Here is a 10,074-nt window from a genome sequence, read left to right as displayed (position 1 = left end):
ACAGATTGAAATCAGCCTCAATCCTGAATGTGTCTGACCTTTCTGGCTTCATCCTTTCTCCACCTCTCTCACAATTTAAGCGGTACATGTTAAAGTTTGCTGTCTAGTTAACAGAGGGAGGGAGGGAGGAATAGCGTGTAAGGGAGGGGTGGGGAGGAGGAGGAGGAGGAGGGGAAGGAGAGTGGAGAGTGTGTAATAGGACACCAGCCCTCTCTGTCTTTTCGCTCTCCTCCCTCTCTCCTCTCCTCGCTCCTGTGCTCTCTCAGTCAAGCCCGGTCTGTGAGCCCTTAGATGGAATAGCAGCATTTTTCTTCTTTGGTGTCACTGGAGGAAACTGGAAACAAGGTCTCTTAAGGGGGATAAATAGGATCCAGGTCTGGGCTGGAACCTGACTTGTTGGAAGAAGCTCCTGAAAGGTGAGTCCTGGACCAGGGGCTGATCTGGATCCTGTCTCTGTATAGGTAGAGGGGGTCTACCTGCTGTAATGTACCGTACTGTAGTGGAGCAGATCAAACAGCGGAGGCAGAGAGGGGGTGGTTGGCAGGCGGTTAACAGGTGCAGGAGTCCCACTACTGAGAATAGCTGGAAGTAAACTTAATCTGAGTGTTGTAGAGCCAAATTTAACACATTTCACTTGCTGCTCCTTTTAAATCTTGTGTAATATTACATCAGACCACCATGACATGCTCATTTCCCTCAGATGCTTTGGGTGTACGATCTATTTTAAATACAGTATAAATTTCCAGAATATGAGTCATGACTTTAATGTACTTGCTCTATTACCCTGAAGCTGATAAAATCAGAAAATCTGTGTTTTAAGTGGTTATTTGGTTAAGTTTGTATAACTTTATTGCACCAGAAAAGATTTCTGGTCTGGTTTAAGCTTCAACCAACCTACTATAAAAAGCCCTTATTGTACTATGAAGAGGATTTTCCAGACTCACAGGGTTTGATGGTTGTGATCACAAGATTCACATGTTATTTCATCAGTAGATCTACTCAAAAGTACACACATTTGGCTGTTCTTGGCTGCCTGCAAGTCATGTGTGTGAAAGGAACGTGTGGTTGTAAGAGAGCCACTGACAACTGAATGACAGGGTGTGGTATGAACACGCGCTGTCCTATTAGGAGCCGGGACAGCGGGAACAACTTGTTTACCATTTCAATTATTGTCCTCCCTGTCAAGGAAAAAATTGAACAAAATACTAAATAATTAAATTTTTCAAACCTAAATCCAGATGGGAGGACCTAATGCCTTCATTTCTCGTGGTAAAATTGTGTTCGTGTGTTTAAAGCATTAACAGGAGCAGATGGGAGCAAAACAATCACAGACCCAGTTTGAAAGATGGAGGGGAAAAAATTTGTTTCTTCAGCTCTGCAGTTTTCTGCTTTCATCAATATTAGTTTTTGAGCAGTGCCTCTGAAATGGTGAGATGGAAAATTCATTAGGCTGTCAGCCAAGGAATGCACAATAAACACAATTATCATTACACCCCACTGGAAATATAACTCTCCACTCACTCAGGCTGACCTCCTTTGTGGAGACATTTAATTGCCGTCGCAGAGATTCCTGGCAGGCTCAGCACTGGAATTTCTGGACTTTGAAGAGCGCAAAAAAATTGATTGAAGACTCTATTATTTTTGTTCATGGCAACACTATTGCACCTCTGTATTGGGAGACCCATTAACCCAGGCAAGCATTAAAGTGGTCCACAAGCTCATTCATGTCTCACTGTGGTGAATGTCATAGAGACTCCAGCGTTTCTGAAGCAAAGTAAGTGCCAAAACCTGACCTGGTGGGATGTCATAGGATGCTCAGAAGGAAGAACTCCCTTGATGATTTTAGCAGCTGCGAGACCAACGTTTCCAAGCCAGAGCCTCTCCCTGGGAGTTCACCCATCTCTCTGAGCATGCAGGGAGGGGGGTAGGTGTGGAGGTTGAACAGTTTAAAGGGTCGATTCACTCAAAATAACAAAAAAATCAATCCTGACGCCAGACAAGAATGTCGATATTGGACAGTTCTGGAAAACCCCAGATCACATTCAATGGCAACATTTGTTTGTCCAACTACAGTATGGTTTAGGTTACGGAAAGAACATGGTTATGGCAATAAACTATGGGTGTAAGGTTACGTTTAGACAACATTTCTTGGTAAAAGTGAGGGAAAGAATGTGGTTGAGGCTAATAAAAAGGGAATTGTTAATTAGTCTGTGACAGGGTACAAACTGCAGTCTCCTGCATGGAAGTCAGATGTGCTACACACCCATCCACCACCCTGAGCTCGACACCCTTACTTTCTGCCTTTCTGCAACTTAATATGTGACAGCAACTACTGCTTTGGCACTAAACGATGCCACAGGAATTTATGCAATATTTACATTTATTCATTTAGCTGATGCTTTTATCCAAAGCAACTTACAATTGCTATACATGTCAGAGGTCACATGCCTCTGGTGCAACTAGTGTCTTGCTCAGGGACACAATGGTGGCTGTCTCACAGTGGGAATTGAGCCCAGGCCTCCCACACCAAAGGCAAGCATCTTATCTATGCACCATCACCACCCCAATATGGATGTTATTTCTCGGATACCAGGCTGGGTATCTAGTTTGCCCAACTCTTTACACACCTTTGTTTCTGCCCCCACCTAAATGAAAAAATGTAATTATATCCACAGACATCAGCCAGTTTACATGGAAACTATTTTGCACCAAAGAAGTTCTCTCCTATTCTCAAAGCTATGGACATAAAACTTTGACTTAAATCACAAAAATGAGGTCTTGACTGTTGCATTGCCACATACAGAATTTAACTATGCATTCAAAGAACCTTGTCTCAGCTATTAACACAGCTTTGAAAGGGAAAGGTCAACTGCTTTGTCAGAAGCCAGAGCAGGACATGGGCTGAGCCTCAGAACAGGGCCTGAGCCAACCCGCCTGGTGGCTAAAGTTGTGAGAGACGCCTGAGCTGAAGCAGGCTCTGGGGGAGGGTGTGTGTCGGTGATGCAGAAGCAGGAGAGGGGCTGCGGTACAGCGGCCGGGGCCGCCTGGATAAGCTCCATGCTGTTTTATTTCTGTTAAGTGCAGCCAAAGAGATCTCATTCCTCTGCAGTTTTCCATCTGTTATCCTTATGCACCTGGACTGTAGAATTTCACCTCAGCTATATATCAGTCATGCTTCACTCCACAACACACACCCATATCTCAGCCTATTTGTACACTACACCTGAAATTTTCATAGCAATCATGCAGCTTTCCTCTCTCTTGGCCATCAATTTTTCATTGGACATATATAAGCCATGAGAGCAGAGATCCACGCCCTTGTAAAAACATCATTTTCTTTTAGTATGTAAAAAAGACATTGCCTTTATATAGTGCAATGTGTTTTGTGCACACAGGTAGTGACAACCAGTTTTGGTGGTAAAAACAGTCTTTCTCCAGCAGCAGAGTTTTGCATTGCAGGAGTTAGTGCCCCACAGGCGGTACAGTACCTGCCTCTATCAATAATTGAGCTGCTCTTGTCCTGTTATGGAAACGGAACAAGAGGAGGCTGAGGGGAATATTTCTCCAGCAGCTCTTTTGTGCAGATTTAACTCATCCATATTTAAGAGACGTACATTGCAAGAATATAGTAAGTGATGGTATTTAACTGACATGCTGTCTTCATTCAGTGTAGTATGTGATTTTATAAAGTCAGCATTTCTGGACCTGTCAGACTGACAATTTAACTGTAAATATCGGTCATGTGTATTCTGTGTGTTATTTCTGTCCTCTTACAAAATTAATTACCCTTACAGCAACGGATGGTATTGTATTCCAATTAAATAATCATGATCAGAGACATTGTCATATGAATGTTATTACAGTGTTAGCTGCACCTCAGTGAGCACTGATTTTATGTTTGTTTCAGATTAGTTTTAGAATGAATATGATTATTAATTTAACTGCATTTAAAAATTCACTGGTCAAAATTTTTGTATTAACATTGGGTCAAATGATCTTCCCTTTCTCAGCTCTATGGAGCTTTTTAGCTTTTTTCAGCTTGTTGTTTTTATTGGGGATGCACCGAATGTTCGGCCAACGAAATTAATCGGCTGACAATAGCAAAAAAAGCACTTTCGGTGTTCGGCCTAATAAGTCAAAAGACCCAATAAATTTTACAGAACAATTACGCTGACGTGTCGGCAGTGTGGAAGCATTTTAAAATGTCAGAGAAAGACGCAAAAATCGCCATTTGCGGACACTTTTCTGCTGAATTGTCTCCTAGCACATCCACTCCATATGTGGCTGACTTCTTAGAAAAGGCAACAAGTGGTCTGACCCACTTTGAGTGTTTCTGTCACTCATTTGTGAAAAGGCGATTAAGCTGAATGCACCTAAATTTGGAGTGCACACGTATTCAAGCATTTATGGTAAATTTACTGAAACGGACCAGTGCGAGCTGACAGGCAGGTTAGCGTCTTTATCCTATCAGTTTCTCTCTTTACAAAGACAAGTGTTATCAAATTGGGTCGGACTTGATGAATTTAGCTCAAGGATACACATGTGACAACGTCACGTTTTCAAAATAAGGTGTCTGTACAGTATCAACATAAGATTAATTGGATTATGTTCACAGAAAGTATAAAACTTATTACATGTGTCCATTAAAAGAAAATGGACACATGTAAATTACTTTACTGGACCCTCTCGGCCTCAGACCCACTCACCGTAGTGTCTCCAAATCCTGCGGGAAACACTGAGTAAAAAGCACATTTTGACTATTTAATTTATGCAATGGTAAAAAAAAAAAATTCAGTATTCTGGAAAGTTTTTCATTATATTAGGTTTCAGCTTCGGCACAGAATTTTCATTTTGGTGCATCCCTAATTTTTATATTTGTTTGTTTTCTGCAACTTCATCACTTCATCTACCTCGTTTCCAGATGTAGCAGATGGCTCTGTTTAGTAAAAAAAAAAAAAAAAACTCAGATAAACCTGCTACACAATATAGGTGACTTGTTGGTGAACAAAGTGGAGCATTCAGCCAAATAATTCCATCAGGAAATTATAGAAACCAAACCAGAGCTAAAAAGAGAGGGAGTACTGGACTCCAAAGGAATTCCCGATTTGTAAATAGGTAACTGTTTGCTAGCACATTAGCCGTATTAACTTAGGTGTTAATATCTCATTGTCATGTGGCTACATTGTGTTTTATTCACTACTGCTTTAAATTACTTTATTTCAACATGTGTAACATTTGAGGTAGGTTTCTTTTTCAAGAAACCTCTCTACATGGAGTGATGTGTTTTACATTTCCAGCAGCAGAAATGGCTTGTTGTTGGGAATACACTAAAAAAGTTGCTACTTAGCTTTAGCATTATAGCTAAGATGGCTAAAGAGATAAAAGCACAAATGCAGTAAACTCAAAATGCTAATGATTTTGTTTTTTTGCCGTATTACAGATTTCAAATAACAAAGGGTAAAGTGTACTCAGAATCTTGTACTTAAAATCTTCTCTTTCAAACACCTCCAACAGGCAGTGGTGACTGGTTGGGGTTCCTTAGCGGCGCAGTCATGGGCAGGCCAGAGGGGTTGGCCAGGCCACCTCTGGTGTCAGCTATGGCGCTTTCCTTCCTGGCTCTCTCTCTCCTCTCCACTGGGGTCTCCAGCCTCCAACAGCCCCTGCCAAGAGTCTTCCTTTCCTTTGAGGGTAAGAAAAAATAACAAGCATGCTCCCCTGAAATTAAAGTAAACTATCAACTTGGCCTTTTTCCACTTGTTGGGTTTTCTCTGCAGATTTAATGAGGTTGTAGTGATGCCATGTGTTTAGAGCGGTAATGCCGAACAAATGCCCACGGGCTACATCATTATGGCGTAGTACCTAAACTTTGCAGATCTGATGGAACTTTACTGTTGTTTTTTTGATTAGATTAATCTTTGATAGTTTGTGTACATATTTGGAAAAGTTTCAGTCACACACCTCAGGCCTTGAAGCTTCGTTCTTGGACAATCCCTGTCCATCCATTGTCCTGCTGTGTGTCAGCAAAAAGTCAGACCTCTGCAGGAGGTGGCACTGCTTGTCAGAATTACCCTGAATCTGTTCCTAGTTAAACTTTAATCACACCCTTCAATACTGCAGCCCTGTGGGCATTGCCACAGCCTCTGGTTTTGATTCTCTTGTTTTATTTAATTTCTTTGACATAGATTATTTTATGAATTTTTGATGCTCCCTTGAAATGAGAGTTTACTGTAGGGGTAGGCAGGTTTAGCTTGTCTATGTGCATGCTTGCGTGAGTCAGTTTAGATGAGCTGGCCAATCACTCATGGCCCTGAGCTATGAGCGGTGCAGTAACCTTTTCGCAGTGGCCGGATAGTGTGCAGGGGCTGAAGGAGACGTTTGATCACCTTTCACTGCCTCTCACTGTGGAATAGGCAGCACAGAGCAGCTGAGGCTGTCTGTCAGCAAGGTTTCTGCACTCAGACAGTTAATAAAGCCTTACAGCATAAGGCTAAAGCAGGTGTAGTTTTCTTTTTTTTCTCTCTTTCCTATGACTAAATGTGTAAATGTTTTTTTTTAAAACATAATTGACTGAATACAGAGAAAAAAACTAAACATATTACTATCTTCTCTGGACACATTATTCACTCACTGCTTGCTCCTCCAGTCTTTCCAAATAGCCAACTTAAAAGGTCAGCAGTGGACATGCTGAAAATGAGCCAATCCCTCTAATCTTGGAACGCTCAAATCCCTCTCAAAGTGCGGATTAGACTTGATTTGTGTTAGTTACTGTAGTTGTGTTTCGCCGCAGGGAGGACCATAAATGGAGAGTTTGACTTTGGTATCGGCAGTGCTCTATTTCTTTGACAGGCTCTGGACTTTACTCTTAAATATGTGTTTTACTGTGCAGTAATTACCCTGGAATACATTTAGGTGAACTTATGGTTAACTAGGTAAGAGTGGCCAGAAGCAGGAGCATGTTTGCTAAGCAGCCAACTTGAAGCGCAAATTTACATTCCAGCTTTGATTTAGCACCTTAGAACATCAGAGAGCCATGAGTAGATGCACCTTTGTTTTTGAGTTAAAAATCATATTGAACTGAGGAGGATGAGGGTCATTCCTCCCTCTTGGCTGCAGGAGAGAGTTCAGCATGGGTGAGCACCAGATGTAAGGAGACTCTTAGGGCCCAAGGTAGAAGTTCATTTTTCCCATAAACCCTGGAAGTCCTCACTGAGGGAGTTTGGGCTCCATCCAAAGCAGCCAGAAAGATGAATGAAGAGTCGTAGAAGAAGATTGGAAGAGGGGAAGAAGGCGCAGGTGGTTTGGCACCTGCTGGGTGGCCAAAAGGTTAGTCCTGTAGTCTGGCTTCTTCTGCTCCCAGATGTAAAGACCTGTTAATTATTGCAAGCTGGAACAGACTAAACCAAGAAAATAAACAGGTGAGTAAGACGCTCAGGTTGTACATAGATCTGGATGCTGGAATATCCTCCCCCTTTTCCTCCTCGTGTCGCTGTTGAAATACAATCCAGGGGTAAGGCAGGTTCACGGGACTCCCAGCGCAGCCTCACATCCTGCAGAGAAGTTGCTGTCTCTGACATTCCTCTCTGCCTCACTCTGCTTACTCTTGTGTTCTTCAGGCGAACACAGCCAAACCACAATTAAAACCGCAAACAGGGAAAAATGTAGCTAACCCAAATAATACTCTCAAACGGTGCCTTTCTCTTCCGTGACTCGGATAATAAATACAGGCCCCATTCTTTACAGCAAAAATGTTTAAACTGTGTGATAAAAGACAATTACTCCTGTACATTTATTTTAAATATTTCTTTATTTCATTTGAATCGCATTCTTAATAAAACCAAAAAAAGCTCTATAAATCAGATAAAAATAAATAATGAAATATTTCAGACCCAGTACTTATTTCTGAGGCTTTTAATCAGCATTTCTCTTCCATTTGTGATTCCCATCACTTTAACTCCTATGAGATGGCTGGTACCTCAAATTTAATTAATACTAATAATTCTTTTTCCTTTAGTAAAATCTCTCCAATTGATGTTTTTCATTGCCATTTGTGAGCTAAAAGAAAACAGTAAGGCGGGTCCAGATGGTCTAGAAGCAACATTTGTGAACCTTGCTGCTCATGTATTAATGTATCCTCTTGCGGACTTATTTAACTTATCTCTATCTACTCGTGTAATCCTCTCTATATGGAAATGTGCAAGAGTTACTCCTCTTTTCAAAGATGATAATAGATCTGATGTGAACAATTTTCATCCAATTTCTATTATTTGTACTACTGCAAAAAATTTTGAGAAACTTATTTTTAATCAATTATGAAAGTATATATGTAAATTCAATATTTTTTCTCCATCACAATCTGGTTTTAGAGCTAATTTTTCCACTACTACTGCTCTACTGAAGTTCACAAATGATGTGTTCTCATCCTTTGATAAATCCCAATTCCCAGGTGCAATCTTTATTGATCTTACTAAGGCTTTTGATTTGGTTGATCACTATCTTCTTCTTGATAAGCTCTATTCCATTGTTTGAATCAAAAAGCTCTTCTTTGGTTTAACTGCTATCTTCATAGCAGACACCAGTGTGTCGTTTTTCAGGGCTACCAGTCCGACTATCTACTTGTAGATAAGGGTGTCCCACAAGGCTCCACCTTAGGACCACTTCTTTTTACTATTTTTATTAATGACTTACCTCAAATGTGCTCTAATTCTTTTGTTCATCTGTATGCTGATGACACTGTTATTTATACCTCCAACTCATATCTATTACAAATTCAGAATTCCTTACAATCTGACCTGAACCTGGTACACAAATTGGCTTCATAGTAACAAACTTATACTGAATAGGAAGAAGTCATGTTGCATATTGTTTGAAACTCTCTGGATTGACCCTGAACTTTCATTTAAACCACATATTGACTTTATTACTAAAAGATCATATGGCTGTCTAAACTCACTGTACCGTTCCATTAATTTTTTCACTCTTCCTGTCAGAAAAAGAATAATTTCTCAGATGATACTGCCTATCATTGATTATGCTGACACTGTTTACCAGAATACCATCGACACTAATTTAATGTCCCTTAATGTCGTAGTTAACTCGCTTTGTAGATTTGTTTTGAGGTGTCCTTATAGAACTCATCACTGTTTAATGTATGAATCACTAAACTGGTTGCAACCTAAATCAAGAAGGCAGTTCCACTGGGTTCAGTTTATCTTCAAATGTGTTTATTTTAACTGTCCCTCCTATTTAAAACCGCACCTGATTCCATGCAGATCTTCATATCCACTCAGACACATGCAATACCCCTTTTTCTTTGTACCCAGAATTTATAAAGAAGTTGGACATAGATCGTTTCAATATAAAGCGCCATGGGAATGGAATAATCTTCCTCTTTCCTTGAGATCTATAACTTCTTTTACCTTTTTCAGATCATCCCTATTTTTATACCTTAAAACAACTTGTTTATGCTTTTAACTTTTAAGTTAACTTCAATCCTCTGTTCATTTGTTTATCAATGCCATATTTTCTCATTTATTTATTTATTTATCAGTAATCTATTTAATTTAAATTAATAAATTTACTGGTGATATTATTATTATTATTATTATTATTATTACAAATTGTATCATTTAACTTTGAGTAAAAAACCTAGGTTAGTGGGAGGGGTCGGTGTGAGTTGGTGAGTGAGTTTGTGTATGAATGAGTTGTGTATGAATGAGTTTTGTATGTGTATCTGTAAAGTATGTTATGTAATGTTTTTGCTTATGATTTGTCTTTTGTATTCTGTATTTGTGCTTATAGGACCCCCTTGAAAATGAGATGATGCATCTCAAGAGGCTATCCTTTAATAAATTCACAATTTAGTTTATTTTGGCATGTTTCATGTTTTATGTATTTTCTGTCCAAATGAGGCTGAAATGCTACAGTATACTGAGCTGAAAGAGAAAGTTTGGCTGCAACTGTCCATAGAAATATAACAACTTTCTCATCAGTGTCTGCAGCAGAGATTTTGGCTAACTTTTTTGAAACTTAAAATAAAATATATTCCAATATTTTAGTTTGTGATCTTTTCTTTGG

General features: G+C 39.8%; 1 protein-coding gene across 2 annotated transcripts in view; it reads left to right on the top strand.

Moving 5' to 3' along the window:
• The first annotated feature begins 261 nt into the window (after nucleotides 1-261).
• Nucleotides 262-10,074, top strand: part of sema3c (sema domain, immunoglobulin domain (Ig), short basic domain, secreted, (semaphorin) 3C) — a 43,861-nt gene continuing 34,048 nt past the window's right edge. For both annotated transcript variants that reach the window (XM_046071534.1, XM_046071533.1), the window contains exons 1-2: nucleotides 262-416; nucleotides 5,515-5,688. In XM_046071534.1, the coding sequence (XP_045927490.1) occupies nucleotides 5,553-5,688 (136 nt within the window). In that variant the 5' untranslated portion in view covers nucleotides 262-416; nucleotides 5,515-5,552. The remainder of the gene's footprint in view (nucleotides 417-5,514; nucleotides 5,689-10,074) is intronic.

The sequence above is a fragment of the Micropterus dolomieu genome, linkage group LG16 (assembly GCF_021292245.1).
Source record: "Micropterus dolomieu isolate WLL.071019.BEF.003 ecotype Adirondacks linkage group LG16, ASM2129224v1, whole genome shotgun sequence".
Lineage (NCBI taxonomy): Eukaryota > Metazoa > Chordata > Actinopteri > Centrarchiformes > Centrarchidae > Micropterus > Micropterus dolomieu.
Note: the sequence above shows the minus strand (reverse complement) of the source record. Positions and strands in the feature narration are given on the sequence as shown.